Source organism: Hordeum vulgare, chromosome 1H (genome assembly GCF_904849725.1).
Source record: "Hordeum vulgare subsp. vulgare chromosome 1H, MorexV3_pseudomolecules_assembly, whole genome shotgun sequence".
Taxonomy (NCBI): domain Eukaryota; kingdom Viridiplantae; phylum Streptophyta; class Magnoliopsida; order Poales; family Poaceae; genus Hordeum; species Hordeum vulgare.
Window position 1 is genome coordinate 52339143 of NC_058518.1, and position 16337 is coordinate 52355479.

Sequence of the window (16337 nt, forward strand, 5' to 3'; positions counted from 1 at the left end):
ATAGGAATTATGTGCACATAGATTTTATCGTTCTTGATATTAAGTGCAATCCGCCTTGTCCAATAATTCTTGGTAGACCGTTATTGCGTACTATAGGGACCGTGATTGATATGAAAGAAGGGAATATTAAATTTCAGTTTCCACTAAGAAAAGGCATGGAATACTTTCCTAGAACTAAACTAAAATTACCATATGAATCAATCATGAGGGCAACCCATGGATCAATTGCTAAGGACGACATCACTTAAAATCTATGATATATGCCTAGCTAGGGGTGTAGAACGATAGTGCTTGTTGGGAGGCAACCCAGTGAATAAAAAATATTTTTACCTTTGCTTTATATTCTTGAGTGTTTGCACAATTATTCTACTGTTATAATTGTGATTTTTGTGCTTTATTTAGTGTTTGTACCAAGCAAAGCCTTTGGGATCACGTGGGGTATTAGTAGCTTTAATCCTGTTGAAAAACACAAACTTTTGCGTCCAGTAGAAAAAAGCCTAAAAATCACACAAACGTCAAAAGTGTCTGACTTTTTTACACAAGATTAATACACAAATTCCCTACTTGTCCTAATATTTCAGAATTTTTCGAGATATATAAGTATAAGTAAATTTTGAATCTTTACAAGCTGTTTTATTTTTAAAGATTTTGTTTTATTTGCGTGATGTGCTTATTGTAATGATTCTATGCTTTATAGCGAGGGGCATAAGCCATGGTAAAGTTAGAATACAGTAGGTATAATACAAAAACAAAATTATAATAGGTTTTCAATAATACCTACAGTAAGATTTGGTTTTCTTATACTAACGGATCTTAGTTATTTTTGTTGAGTTTTGTGTGATTGAAGTTTTCAAATTTTGAGTGAGATCACGATGGATGATGGAATAAGGAGTGATAAAAGACTAAGCAGGGCCGGGCCGGTAAAATCTGGGGCCCTGTACTAAACTAAATAATGGGGCCCTCTAAAAAACTAACGAGCAATTATAATGTACATATATCTCACAAAAAAATTATAATGTATATAATATAATATCTTACATAACAATTGGACATATAAAAAAGTCATACCTATCAAACTCCCGATTGCTATTTATTTAAACATCCTCGTTCTTTTAGTATTCTTTGAAATGAAATCTTTAATGATATCCTCGTAATCAATCTTCTCTCACATTTCACTCTCAAGTGCTATTGTGGCCAAATTATTGATACTTCGTTGTGTCATAGTAGTACGTATATAGGACTTCAATAGCTTCAATTTTAAAAAAAGTTCATTGATTTTTTTAAGTTCACCAAAAATGTTTAAAAATCATTAATTTCAAAATAAAAAATAACCATATTTGAAAAAAAATCATCAAAATTGAAGAAAGTTCATCAATTTTGAAAAAAACATTGATCCAATTAAAAATGTTCATCTCTTTAAAAAGTGTTCACAAATTTTAAAGAAATCACACAATAAAGAAAACGGAAAATAATGAGAAAATGAAAAAAGATAAATAATAAGACGAAGTGAAGTACAAACTATAAAAAAACTAAAGTACTTGTACAATTAGGAGGTTATGTCCTGATGGTTGGAGTTGATTGCTCGTAACAAGCTGTTGGGGGTTTGATTTCCAGATAATGCATACATTTTTATTCTCCTAAAAAAATTGGGGCCTCCCAAAATTATGGGCCCTATGCGGGCCGCACATCTGGCACCACTATGGGCCCGGCCTTGAGCCTAAGCTTGGGGATACCCCATGGCACCCCAAGGAAATATCTAAGAAGTACCAAGCAGCTAAGCTTGGGGATGCCCCGGAAGGCATCCCCTCTTTCTTCTAGAAACAATAGGTAATTTTACTTGGAGTTATATTTTATTCGTCACATATCATGAGTTTTGCTTGGAGCGTCTTGCATTATTTGTGTCTTTACTTTATTTGTTGGTTATTTTGTCATAATAAACCTTACTGGACACACCCATCTGAGAGAGCTAAATTATGTTATGATTTCTTAGAATTGCTTTTTATGCTTCACTTAAATTTTTTGAGCCATGGAATTGTTCAAGTACTTCACTTATATCTTTTTGAGAATGTGGTGCTGTTATTTTGAAGAAATTTGCTCTCATGCTTCACTTAGATTATTTTGAGAGTTACTGAAATTTTGAAGAAATCCTCTCTTGCTTCACTTATATAATTTTGAGAGTTGAAAATTTTAAAGAAACTTGTGCTCTTGTGTTTCACTTATACTTGTTTGAGAGCTTGTTATTTGTATTGGTAATTTGCTTTAAATGAAAATTAGTTTCAAAGTGATGAATGTTCAGGAAAGATATAATAAAAACTTTCATGAAGGTCACTGAATATTAAACTTGATTCTTCGCAATAGTTTTGCAATATGAAGATAGTGATGTGTGAGTTATGTTGATGAGTAGAATATTGGTGTTAAGGTTTGTGATTTCCTATGCATGCACATGAAGTCGATAACTATGCTATGAAATTACATCCTAATTGTGTTGCATTATTCGGTGTTAGTTATGTTTAATGTTCACTTATGATGATTTTTGTTCCTTGGTTGGGCGCTTCTCAATCTATTTGCTCGCATTCACTTGTACTAAGCGGGAATATTGTTTGTGCATCAAAATTCTAAACCCAAAGTTGTGCCAAATGAGTCCACCATACCTACCTATATGCGGTATTTCAACGTCGTTCCAAGTAAATTTGCAAATGCCAACTCTAATGTTCAAAATAAATTTATGTTTTGTGTGTCCGTACCGCTCATGAAGCGACGAGGGGTGGCCAGTATATTCCATGTTAGATATGTTATTCTCAAGAAGAGTTTTTATTCACTTGTCATTGCATGAGAGTATGACAGTAATAGGGATGTCAAGTCCCAAAAAGAAACATATATATTTTATGTTGTTAAATAATAAATTCCTTGGGAAGTGTTGGTATTAATGGTACCCGTGGATATGGCTAGTCATGGAATGTGAAAAGAATGGTGGAAAAAGGAATAAACTTTATTTTTAGTTTGGGAACCGCCTATAATTTGTTTCGCATGGAGAATATTAAAAAATCTTAGTCGTTCTCGTTGACGGGAAAAGCATACCATCCAAAAAGTGTTTATCTTTAAGTTTTTCACTTTGAGTTTGGCATCTACAGATCCATGCTTCCCTTTGCAAAGGGACTATCTATTTACTTTATGCAATTTTTTCTTTTTATGCCTCCATCTTCTCTTGTAAAGCACTAACTAAGGAACACCATTATCACAATTGAGTATTGGATGTAGTTAATATTTGAGTGTGTTGCATGAGTGGATCAGCGATAGAGCATGATAGACTAGGGATAACGTTCTTTAGTGTTGATATTTTGAAAGACTTGGTTGCTTGTTGATATGCTTGAGTATTGAAATGTTCATGTCAAATTATAGACTATTGCTTTGTAACAGCTACAAGTCCATATGTCCATGTTGTAGGAAAAAGAAATTGATGAACATGTGAGGCAGCATTCCACAATAAAAAAATTATGTCTTTCTCGTTTACCTACTCGAGGACGAGCAGGAATTAAACTTGGGGATGCTGATACGTCTCCAATGAATCTACAATTTTTGATTGTTCCATGTTGTTATGTTATCATTATTGGATGTTTTATAATCATTTTATAGCAACTTTATATCATTTTTTTGGTACTAACCTATTGACATAGCGCCTAGTGCCAGTTGTTGTTTTTTTCCTTCACAAAAATCCATATCAAATGAGGTCCAATTGCCACGAAGCTTTACGAGAAATTTTTTTGGACCAGAAGGAAACTTGGGAACCAAGAATGTGTAGCACACAAGGCCGAGGGGGCCACTAGACATCGGGGTGCGCCAGAGGCCCCTCGCGCAGCCTGGTGTCTAGTGGGGCCCACGCAAACCTTCTCCACCGCCTCTGGGCTCTATAAATACCCCTAATATTCGGTAAACCCTAGAGGAGTCGACGAAAAATCGTTTCTGCCACCAAAAGTTCCAGAGCCACGAAATCCAATCTAGAGCCCGTTCCCGAGAGGAACACGATCACGGAAGGGTTCACCATCCTCATTGGTGCTCCTCTGATGATGTTTGAGTAGCTCATATTAGACCTGGGTTCGTAGGCAGTACCTAGATGGCTTTCTCTCTAGTTTTGTTTCTCAATACAATGGTCTCTTGGAGATCCATATGATGTAACTCTTTCTTTTGTGGTGTGTTTGTTGGGATCCGATGAATTGTGAGTTTATGATCTATGAAAACATATTCATGCTTGATTATTATAGCCTCGTATTTGTTCTTTGATATTTAGTTTTTGTCTGGCCAACTTGATCTTTTATCTTGCAATGGGAAGAGGTGCTTTGTGATGGGTTCGATCTTGCGGTGCTCAATCTTAGTGACACAAAGAGACATGGCAAACATGTATTGTTGCTATCAAGGATAAAACGATGGGGTATATTCCTACATGAATAGATCTTGTCTACATCATGTCACCGTTCTTAAGGCATTACTCTGTTTCTCCATGAACTCAATACACTATATGCATGCTGGATAGCGGTCAATGTGTGAAGTAATAGAGGTAGATGCAGTCAGAAGTCGGTCTACTTATCTTGGACGTGATGCCTGTATACATGGTCATTGTCTTGAATATCATCATAATTATTTTCTCTTCTATCAATTGCCCAATAGTAATTTATCTATCAACCGCTTGCTATTTTCTCGAGAGAAACCACTAGTGAAACCTATAGCCCCCGGGTCTACTTCACATCATCTATTTGCAATCTCTACTTTGCTATTTGCATTTCTACTTTATTTGCTATTTTGTTTTCAGATCTATATTATCAAAAAAACACAAAAATACCTTGTTGCATTCTATTTGCTATCACTCCTAGTTTGCATCTACCAATCTATCCTTACTTTACCCATGAGGGATTGACAACCCCTCCACGTGTTGGGTTGTGAGGATTTGCTATTTGTGTGTGGGTGCTGCTTACATGGTCTTGTGGATCTTCCTACTAGATTGATACATTGGTTTCTTAACGTGGACTGTTACACGAGGCATACAAATGTAACTTAAACACTATATCAAAAAAGGCTCTTGCCATAGTTCATACTATAATTTGGTATTTGAGGCCAATGAAATGAACATACTTTGTAAACGTGTCAACCACCATTGATATTAAATCTTTGTTTTTAGGAAGGGGTAGTCCCTCAACATAATCCATGCTTGTGTGGGCCCAAGCAAACTCAAGGACTAGTAGTGGTTGCAATAGACTAGTGTAAGGATTGTGCTATGTTTTATTCAGTTGGCGTGTAGGGCAAGCTTTGATAAAAGAAAGAATATCATGTTAGTCCTTGCCAATGAAAAACCAACTTAACTCCTTGGTAGGCGACTCTTTCTCCTGAGTGACCTCCAGACTCTAACCGATGGAAAGTAGTTAGAATGTCGGGTCTCAAGGAGGTGGCACTTCCAACCACAAATTTGATTTTGAACCTGAGCATGTTGTTTTTGAATTTGTATGGGCTTGCTTATTTTGTCACTTCAGAGTGAGCTATCTATTCCTTAAAAAAAATTGTCCCCAACATAGCTCTTGACCACTTCCAAAACCCAAGAAGGAACATTACAACTTGTGGTCAAGCTCTGCACAAAGTGTTTTGAGTCTTGACATAACATTTGCAGTTTCATTCTCTTTTCCTTTGTTGTACTCCACAACATAAGAATATCCAAGCAACTTGAGCAGTGGTTTGTGCAATTCCTTATGTCTGTTTATGTTCCCGAATAAATTTCAAACTTTCTTGGTCAATTCTTATTATCAAAGAGGATTCTCGAAAGTAATTCTTCCCTTTTTTAAAAGGCTCAATTATTGCCAATGCATCCTTGCCATATGTTGAATAAGCTCCAACCTTTGGACTAATTGTTTGTTGAATAAATAGATTGGTCTACCCTCTTGCATTAGTATAGCATGCCCTATTGCATTATACTCCCTCTATTTCAAAATATAAGACCTTTTAGATATTCCACTAGGAGACTACATACGAAGTAAAATGGGTGAATCTATACTCTAAAATATGTCTATATACATCTGTATGTAGTTTATATAGTGCAATCTCTACAAGGTCTTATATTTAGGAATGGAGGGGGTAGTACATATCCTAATCCATATCCACAAGCATTTGCTTCAAATACAAATGACTTGTGAAAGTGATGGAGGATTAGGGGCTTGCGATAGTTCCCTTCTAAATCTTGGAAAGCTTGCTCATGTTTTGCGTGCCATTCGAAAAAATCTTTCTTGAGTGGGTTAAATAGTGGCCTACATGTAGTTCCATAGCTTTGCATGAATCTCGTGTAAAAACACTTAGTCCTAAAAACTCCTCACCTTTGTGACATGTTTTTTGGGTGGGTGATATGTCCATTTTACATCATGTTTTGCTAGTGTTATTTATAGTGTTTTATGCATTATACCACTTTATGGAGTAATCATAATGCCTTTTCCCTCATAATATGCAAGGTTTACACCAAGAAGTAGAATGTCGGCAGATGGAATTCTGGACCTGAAAAAGTTACATCACAGATACCTATTCTGCACATCATCAAAAGGGTTGAAACTTCACAAGGCTTTTTTATGGAATAAGTAAGAAATAATAGAGGAAAGAAGTACGAGAGGGGGCAGCCAGGTGGCCACTAGGCACCAGTGCGCGCTGCTGCTGGCTACGCCTATAGGGATTTCCTTGGCAAATATGCAAAGGATTCACCTGCGGCCTTGGAGCCTTGCGTTGGTGTTCCCTTGAAGAGGAAAGGGTGATGTAGCACAGCGGCGGTAAGTATTTCCCTCAGTTTGAGAACCAAGGTATCAATCCAGTAGGAGGATCGCGTCAAGTCACAAGTACCTGCACAAACACAAAGAGCTTGCACCCAATGCTATGAAGGGGTTGTCAATCCCTTATAGATTGTTTGCAAAGTGAGAACTGAAAGCAAGAAGTAAACAAAGCAAAGTAAAAGTAAAAGCGGAGATGATAATTGTGAGTAGATCCGGGGGCCGTAGTGTTCACTAGTGGCTTCTCTCATGAAAGCAAGTAGACGGTGGGTGAACGAATTATTGTTGAGCAATTGATAGAACCGCGCAAAGTCATGACGTTATCTATGGCAATGATCATACATATAGGCATCACGTCCAAAACAAGTAGACCGATACGTTCTGCATCTACTACTATTACTCCACACGTCGACCGCTATCCAGCGTGCATCTAGTGTATTGAGTTCATAAGAACAGAGTAACGCCTTAAGCAAGATGACATGATGTAGATGGACAATCTCAAATCTATGATGAAAGCCCATCTTGTTACCCTTGATGGCAACAACACGATGCGTGCCTTGCTGCCCCTTCTGTCACTGGGAAAGGTCACCGCACGGTATGAAACCCAAACTAAGCACTTCTCCCATTGCAAGAATCATAGATCTAGTTGGCCAAACAAAACCCAAGACTCGGAGAGGCTTACAAGGATATCAAATCATGCATATAAGAAATCAGCAAAGACTCAAATATAATTCATAGATAATCTGATCACAAATCCACAATTCATCGGATCTCGACAAACACACCGCCAAAGAGGATTACATCGGATAGATCTCCATGAAGATCATGGAGAACTTTGTATTGAAGATCCAAGAGAGAGAAGAAGCCATCTAGCTACTAACTACGGACACGTAGGACTGAAGTAGACTACTCACGAGTCATTGGAGAGGCAATGATGTTGATGTAGAAGCCCTCCAGCTCCAAAGTCCCCTCCGGCAGGGCACCGGGAAGGGTCTCGAGATGAGATCTCGCGGAAACGGAAGCTTGCGGCGGCGGAAAAGTGGTTTCGTGGACGCCCTTATTTTTTCTGGGATTTTAGGGAATATATAGGCCAAAGAGCTAGGGCAGGGGAGCTCCAGGGAGGCCACAAGCCTGGTAGCCGCGGGCCCCCGATCTTCTTCTGTTCTGGAAAAATTCATTTCGGGGATTTTATTCCGTTTGGACTCCATTCCAAAATCAGATCTGAAAAGAGTCAAAAACACACAAAACGCAGGAACTGGCACTTGGCACTGAATTAATAAGTTAGTCCCAAAAAATATATAAAAGGTATATAAAACATCCAAAGTAGAAAAGATAACAGCATGAAACCATCAAAAATTATAGATACATTTGAGATGTATCACGCGCCAGCACACCCCCCCCCCCCTCAGGCGGCCTGGTGGGTAGTGGGCCACCCAACCCACTTATGGCGACCATCTTCCGTTATATATTCACTTTTGACCTAGAAAAAATAAGGAGGAGGACTTTCGGGATAGAGCGTCGCCATCTCAAGGGGAAACTTGGGCAGGAGCACTTTTTCCCTCCGGCGAAGCGATTCCGTCAGGGGAATTCCCTCCCGGGGGGGGGAATCGAGGCCATCGTCATCACCAACAACCCTCTCATCTTGGGGAGGCCAATCTTCATCAACATCTTCAACAACGCCATCTCCTCTCAAAATCATAGTTCATCTCTTGTGCTCAATCTTGTACGGGAACCTCAGATTGGTACCTGGGGGTGACTAGTAGTGTTGATTACATCTTGTAGTTAATGCTTTGTTGTTTACTTAGTGAAAGATCATATGTTCAGATCCAATATGTCATTTAATACCTCTGTGATCATGAGCATGTTTATCACTTGTGAGTAGTTACTTTTGTTCTTAAGGCCACGAGAGAAGTCATGTTGCAAGTAGTCATGTGAAGTTGATATTCGTTCGATATTTTGATGATATGAATGTTGTGATTCCCTTAGTGGTGTTATGTGAACGTCGACTACATAACACTTCACCATCTTTGGGCCTAAGGGAATGCATTGTGGAGTAGTTATTAGATGATGTGTTGCGAGAGTGACAGAAACTTAAACCCCAGTTTATGCGATATTCCGTAAGGGACTCATTTGGATCCCTATCTTTAATGCTATGGCTAGAATTTATTCTTAATACTTTTCTCGAAGTTGTGGATGCTTGAGGGAGTGCTAATCATAAGAGGGAGGCTTCTTCAAGTAAGAATAGAACCCAAGAACCGGTCCACCCATATATCAAATTATCAAAGTACCGAACGTGAATTAACCCGACATGACGAAAGTGACTAGATGAAATTCCCGTGTGCCCTCAATAACTCTTTGCCTATTATAAGAAATCGTTCCGGCCTGTCCTTTGCCATAACAAGATTGAGCTACCTTGCTACACTTATTGTTACTATTGCTACTCGTTACTTGTTACAATTATCTTGCTATCAAACAACTTGCTACCGCTATTTCAGTGCTTGCAGAAATTACCTTGCTGAAAACCGCTTGCCATTTCCTTTTGATCCTCGTTGGGTTCGACACTTTTACTTATCGAAAGGACTACGATTGATCCCCTATACTTGTGTGTCATCAAGACTCTTTTCTGGCGTCATTACCGGGGAGTGAAGTGCCTTTGGTAAGCGAAATTTAATAAGGGGAAATTTATATTACGTGCTGAAATTTACTGTCACTTGTCACTATGAAAAGTAATATGCTAAATAATAATCTTTGTTAATTAGTATAATTCCTTGGAAGACGGTAGGATTGTAATTTAAGAACCTAATTTTACTACTCGTTTAATGTTTCAATGTCTGAAGTATGAAGAGAGGAAATACAAATAAAAAAAGTTTTTTCAAGCCCATTGCTTCTAGGTTAAATCTTATCGAAAATGCAAATCCAACCTAAAGAGGAACCGGTAGATGATAATTCCAACCCAAATCCAGTTGATATGCAACTGATAAAAATGTAATTTTCTTATATATTACCAGTCATATGTTTCCACACATTCATATCAATTACACTTTTGACACTATGTTCTTGTGGTGTGCCTTTCGAACTATTATCATCTTCCTCACCCACCTCATGTCTAAATCCTGGCTCCGCCCGTGGTGCAGAGCCACGGAAGATGCACGAGTATGGTGGTTCTTTGCCAACAACCTCACTCTACAGCAGGCCACGGCCCGAGTGGCCAATGGTCACACCAGCCAACGTTTTGTGTTGCCCATTCGGCGGCTCGGGAAGCGTCGATGCCTGGGAAGGGAACAAGGTTGCTTGCTGCCGCTGAAACAGAGGCTCAAGCAGACCTGGGCATGGGTGGCCCGGCCCGAAGCCCAACGTCCGGGTTCGAGCCTCACTTTTCTATCCATGGCCCAGCCCAATGCCCAAAAAAGCCCCTAAAACATGTTTTTCAAGAAAAATTGGGTATAATATAGTGTATATATAGCCTGAAATTAGGTATTTTCTTAAACTTAATAGAGAAAAGAGCAGTTTTTTCGAGCTGCGGGCCGGACCCGGCGCGACCAGGCTTAAGAAATTTTGGACGGGCTTTGTGAAGCCCGGCCCAGAGAATGCTCAAGTTTAGGCTCAAGCACCAGGCGGCGAGGCAGGCACAGAGGTCAGCTCAATACCACAAATCTGACCTTTTTCATGGCAATTTATATTGGCACGATGATAGTAAATTTAGTTTGCAAACACGTCAATTGCCTGACAAAAAAGTGAACTGAGACAGATTTGCCCTACTCGCCAACTGAACTTGCCATCCTCAAATAACATATTTATATTGGAGTCCAATTGAAAAACTTGACAGTAACTGACAAGACAATGTGATGAGTACAAATGAATTATAGCCTCGATCCATGAACAAATACTGGACCAAATATTGGCGGTACATAGTGTGCATCCTTCCTTGCATAGCACATGAGCTCAGGGGAGAACAGTCGAAACACTTCTCATCTACTTACAGAATCATGGGTGATTTGTTACATCGGCAGTAGGGGGAAAGAAAGAATACATGACACCGAGGTCTCGGACAAGAAAAAGAATAATAATCACATGTGCATCGCCTATATCCCATGTAGCTGCAGGCAATCTCAAACTCCTGGGGTTTCTAGTAGACGACAATAGGATTTGTTCTGAACTAAGCTTCAACAGCCGTCGGATCACCACCCTACAAAGGCGCAGTTCTTCCGAGCATGTTCAGGGATGAGCTTCACCAGGATGTCCATCGGCACGCCCTTCAACTCTGTTCAAGTCCAGCACACCGGATTTGAAGATAAGTAGTTGATGTGGGGTTATAAACTTTTGATTAGTGCGAGTGAGAGTTGATATTGTAGACTTACCATGGGGCTTGAAGTTAAAGAGGGGAGGAAGAAAACGGCCATTCGGTAAGCGGGTGTTTGGGTCCCGGAGTTCATCGAAGAATGGATGAATTAATGCTTCCAACTGTATCATGAAAGCAAGTAGCCATGTAAGATACAGCTTGCACAAAACAGCGTCCGTTGAATACAGGGAAGCAAAAGCATTTAATTTAACAGTGATGCCTATAAATAAAACTTCTCTAGGAAACAGTATTTGCTCAAACAATGTAGCAACACTCACAGCAGTCGAACGCAGGCTTGGTGAATATTGCAAGAGTCTCGAGACAAGATCTACTGCTTCAGCAGGCATTCTTTTATGGAAGATCTGATGGGATAAAAACAGTAATGTTATACTGCAGCCTTATAGACAAGTAAAACAGCTAACACAAGGTTCCTACCTTGTGCCATGGGTGAGCTTTGATTTGCGGGAATTTAAACTCGGTATAATTTGGATTCATGCACTTAATTTCTTCTCGTGTAGGGGTACCTAAAACCTGATAGGAAACAATGTAAGTAGGTGTAAATACAACTAAAAGACGGTCCTTGGAAACAATGTAAATAGGAGCAAATACAATTAAACAGACAGCAACTTGCAGGGGAGAAAGATTGTAAATGTACCTTGATGATTTCAACAAGCTGATCAACACCACTGTCGCCAGGGAATATAGGCTATTACAAAAGAGACTAGATCTTAGGCTTACAGATCAAATAAGCTGGATAGTTTAATAATCACATGTAAATTGTGTGATCACTTACCTGTCCTAGAAGGAGTTCAGCAAGAACACAGCCAGCAGACCAAACATCAATTGCCGTTGTGTATTCAGTAGCACCAAATATGAGCTCTGGGGCTCTATAGTACCTTGAACAGATATAGGAAATATTTGGCTCTCCTTTCACCTATCGAAATTAAAAAAATCATTAGACAACATGAAATGCCAATGTCATGCAAGTGTGAATATCAGGTAATGTGTGATCATACCAACACTTTCGCGCTTCCAAAGTCACATAATTTCAACTGATGAGTATGTGGATTCACCTGGCAAAAATATTTTTTCATCAAATCATCTGACTATACCAAAAGTAGTGCTTGGCTATACATTAAATGCTTCAGGAAGTATTCGGTCGATCGATTTGTAATGTACGCACCAGAAGATTTTGAGGCTTGATGTCTCTGTGACATACTCCAATGCTGTTGTGAATGTATGCCAAAGATCTACATATCTGTCAATTATAATCAATTTTACAGGTTATGGTCAGTACTAAGTAGTAGTGCTTGAATAGATTAACAGATTGTTGGCGTGAAAACACATTAACTTTACCTGATACATGTACAGTTTTGCATATATCAAGGGCATGCGTTGGTTCATCTTGTTGTAATGCTTAATAACACGATGAGCAGTCTCTGGCACATATTCAAGCACCAGGTTGAGGTAAAGCTCCTCCTTCTCAGTCTTCGAGAAAAAACAATGCTTCAAAGCCACAACATTTGGATGGTCAAGAACTCGCATCGTTTGCAGCTCACGGTTCTTATATCTCTTGTCTTGAAGAACCTTCTTTATAGCCACCGTCTCGCCAGTTTCAAGACACTTGGCCTATGCAAGATCATTCAAAAATGTTGGGGTCATCAGGAATAAATGTGTATACATATTAACACATCGATAAACTAAATAATATCGATTTAACCAGTAACAAACCTGGAAAACAGTTCCAAATGACCCATGACCAACCACGCGCTCAGCCATGTAGCTAATGGTCTGCAATGCAGATACAGAACTTAGTAGACAGAAATTATTGAGCTACGGAGAGCAAGAATGCACGGATACTTCTTGGAACCAGCATATCCGTATCGGATACAATATCCGGATACAATATCCGATACGGATACTGCTCCGATACATGTTGGATACGTATCCCTTGACTATCAGAGAATAAATGGTTTAAAACAATGTTGATACTTCATGGATACTCGTCCTGGTGCGTTTGGGATACGGCCCAACCCTGTTAAGAGGTAACTAACGACGCAACCTTAGTCCCCCGACGCCCCATCCTTTCCCTCCGCGCTTCTTTCCTCCTGAGCTCCCCAACAGGCGGCGGCAGGCTTGCGGCGAGCCGAGGAGCTGGTCCTCCTTCCTCACCAACTCACCGTCGTCTTTGTCGCCGACTTCCCCTCACCCTCAGTCCCTCTAACACAGCAGCCCAGCCAGCTCGTTGAGCTCGATCCCCGGCGGCAGCATGAGGTCAGCACAACCTCCCAAGGAATTTGTACTGAGCCATTCATCTGGCAGCCATAGGTAAGCTCACTTCCTCTTCTCCTTTCTTCTCTCATGATCTCATCTCCTCTGATCCTCTCCTCCAGATGGCTCCTCTTGCTGAACCTCCTGCCCAACCTACCAACCTAAGGGCACCATCGTGGAGCCATGTTACAGTATTGTTCTGATCCTCTACTATGGATTTCAATCTACCAGCTCAGTATTTTGGTGAATTAAAAATAGTAAACCGTATCCCTGTAATGGTGCTTTTCGAAAATGGCAAATTTACGTATCCATATCGGCCCGATGCTGATATACGTATCCATATCCATGCATTCTAGACGGAGAGAATTGCAATAACATAACTTAATATAGATGTTTTGCATACCTGTTTTGCTTGCCCATTTCTTCCCTCAATGCTTGTGACTATAATATGGCCTGGTTCCGTCCCATTGCCGTTGACTACTATATCTTCAGGGTCCTGCATTGTTCAGAAACAAAATTAGGAACTGGTCACCTACCAAAAGACACAAGATGAATTGGTCAACCACTCTAGGGGGATTATTACCCTGTCATCCCTTATGCTCATATTGCCCATCTCGTTCGGAAGTCGTTCGGCATCACCACTAGTACTCGTGTCATTCTGAAAGCGCGAGGAAGGACGCACCGCACCAACCGAGGCCATAATGTGGTAGAATTGCCTAATAAGGTTTTACAGGCTACCGTTCAGAATGCACCTTACTTGGTTAACCTGCAAAGGGCAGCATTACGGTGAGTCAAAAACGTACATGTAATCCGATCGCTCAAAGGAGGTGATCAGGATAATTGTGTAAGAACGTCCACTTCAGGTTGCAGACAATTTCTATTGCTTGATAGGCTTGAAGATGCTGAAAAGATTGTAATTTTACACTCCCAACGCCCCCTCGACTGCCAAATTCCTATCGATATTGGAGAGCCTGTTCTCGGTGGCTCAATCCAGTTCTCGTCACAAGCAAGAATTAGACTGTAGTTCCAACATATGATAAAGCTCTTTCTACAACTCTGATCACGCAGGACATGTTCAGCGAACTCGATACCCACCGTTAGCTTCCTAAGCTTGTTGACCAATTGGGGTCTCCTTGCGTGGCACGGCAGGCATATGTAGAAATAAAAAACGACACAATCCTCGATCCAGATCACCATATTTGCATCCATCCCCACCAACTCCCCTCCAATCCGAGACATTCAGGACAGCCGAGGACCCAGCAGAGGACGCGATCGAGCTCCGAGCCCCAAATTTTGCAAGCCAGAAGAGGAAAGAAAAAAAAGGAAAACAAACACCAATCCTCCGAACCGAGGGCGAGCCATCACCTAAAGCGCAGCAAACTAAGATCACCGAACCCTAGAACCGCGGCTTCACCCCTCGCCCTCGCGCAAGGACCCGCCGGAGTCGACGGATCGGAGGAAACGGAGGATGCCCGAATTGATTGACCGGTCGATCGATCGATTGATTACCTACCGGGTTAGCAGGCCGGCGTGCCCGACGCGGGGATCCGGGACGGAATCCGCCTGACGCGGGGATGGATTTCCCCCCTCCCTCCCCAGCTCCGGCGCGGGACGTGGGGGGAGGATCGGAGGAGAGGAGGGGGCGCCGAGCGAGCGAGCGAGCGAGCAGAGCAAATGAGAGGGAGGGGGGTGGCCAGGGGAAAACAGGTTATAATGCGGAGGAGGAGATTAGTTAATTGGTTAATTAATTAATCCTGGTTGGTTCATTTACTCGTTGATTAATTAATTAGTAAAACCTGTCCGTTTGACCGTTGAAAGGTTCTGGCCCCGGGCCGCCCTCCCCGTGTCATGTGGTGTGGGGCCGTTTCATCTCTCTCTACATGTGTATTTTATTTTTGATCCCATTCCAACAATACCTTTTTTTAATACGATACAATTGCAGATACTCACGCATACGAGAAAGAGTTTTTCTCGTTTTATATTGCAAATCAACTAACCGATACAACCAACGATATAATCATGTTCAAAAGAAAACGAAACAGAAAATACAAAAAATAAATGTCGACAACGATAGATCGACAAGAACGAAGAAGCCTAGCGATCACTGCGCCCACTGCCGGTTTGAAAGGTATGCTACACGATGGTTTGAAAGATCCGCCGCTTGACGAGCCGTATGATATGACACGGTAGCAGTTGAACGCCTTTTTTGCAACACAAATTTTGTTACCAAAACATTTGCAACAAAGGTTTTGTTACGAAGTTTTTTGCAACACAGGTTGTGTTGCGGGAAAAAAAATTGCAACATAGATCGTGTTGTAGAATTTTATTTTCCGTCTTCACTTTTTTGCAACAATGGTGATGTTGCAAAAGAACTTTTGCAACATATGCAATGTTACACAAAATTTTGCAATAGAAAATAATATGCACAATCGCCACCGATGTTGCCTGCGTCGAGCACATCACCGCCAAATGCAACAGAGCAATAACACCATTACTCCAGCTATTCCAGAAGCATGCCGATGAGTCATGCCTCGCCTGAAAAGCAACTTGAAGTGAGGGAGCCAGCGAAGAAAAATAGCAAAAAGGAAAGGACGGTAGAATCCTAACTCGCCGGCGAACGACGATTGTCGGTGCGAGCCGATGGCAAGCACGGGCGTGCGTGAGAACGTGGCGGCGATCGGCTGCCTCTTGTTACAGGAACTTGAGGTGATGGTGGCCATGGCACTGCTATATGAGTTGGGAAAAAGAGCCGTTCGGAAAGCAGATAAGGAAAAAAGGATATAGTGGTGCAATGGTTCCACATGGACACGTTTCGCACGCTTGAGGCGGGAGACGTCCAGTGTTGGATCAGCTGGGTGAAGGGAATGATTTCCCTTGATCGAAATTGTACCGGTTTTGTAACAAGGTACAACTGCAGATGCTTACATACAAACACATAT

The 16337-nt window shown here is 40.9% G+C and overlaps 1 protein-coding gene across 1 annotated transcript; it reads right to left on the bottom strand.

Moving 5' to 3' along the window:
* Positions 1-10569: 10569 nt before the first annotated feature.
* On the bottom strand, positions 10570-15081 carry LOC123419464 (shaggy-related protein kinase alpha-like). Its single transcript, XM_045107178.1, has 13 exons — positions 14912-15081; positions 13982-14164; positions 13802-13894; positions 12859-12918; positions 12484-12756; positions 12311-12385; positions 12144-12200; positions 11921-12061; positions 11783-11833; positions 11563-11658; positions 11406-11489; positions 11147-11249; positions 10570-11049 (listed from the first exon to the last, which is right to left on the bottom strand). The coding sequence occupies exons 2-13, from the start codon at positions 14096-14098 to the stop codon at positions 10967-10969; spliced, it is 1233 nt and encodes a 410-aa protein (XP_044963113.1). The 5' UTR covers positions 14099-14164; positions 14912-15081; the 3' UTR covers positions 10570-10966.
* Positions 15082-16337: the final 1256 nt, after the last annotated feature.

Coding starts and splice junctions, on each gene's coding strand:
- LOC123419464 (XM_045107178.1), bottom strand. CDS start 14,098: ATGGCCTCGGTTGGTGCGGTGCGTCCTTCCTCGCGCTTTCAGAATGAC. Junction 12,062..12,143: donor TTGGAAGCGCGAAAGTGTTG/GTATGATCACAC, acceptor TAATTTCGATAG/GTGAAAGGAGAGCCAAATAT. Junction 11,490..11,562: donor AAGCTCACCCATGGCACAAG/GTAGGAACCTTG, acceptor TTATCCCATCAG/ATCTTCCATAAAAGAATGCC.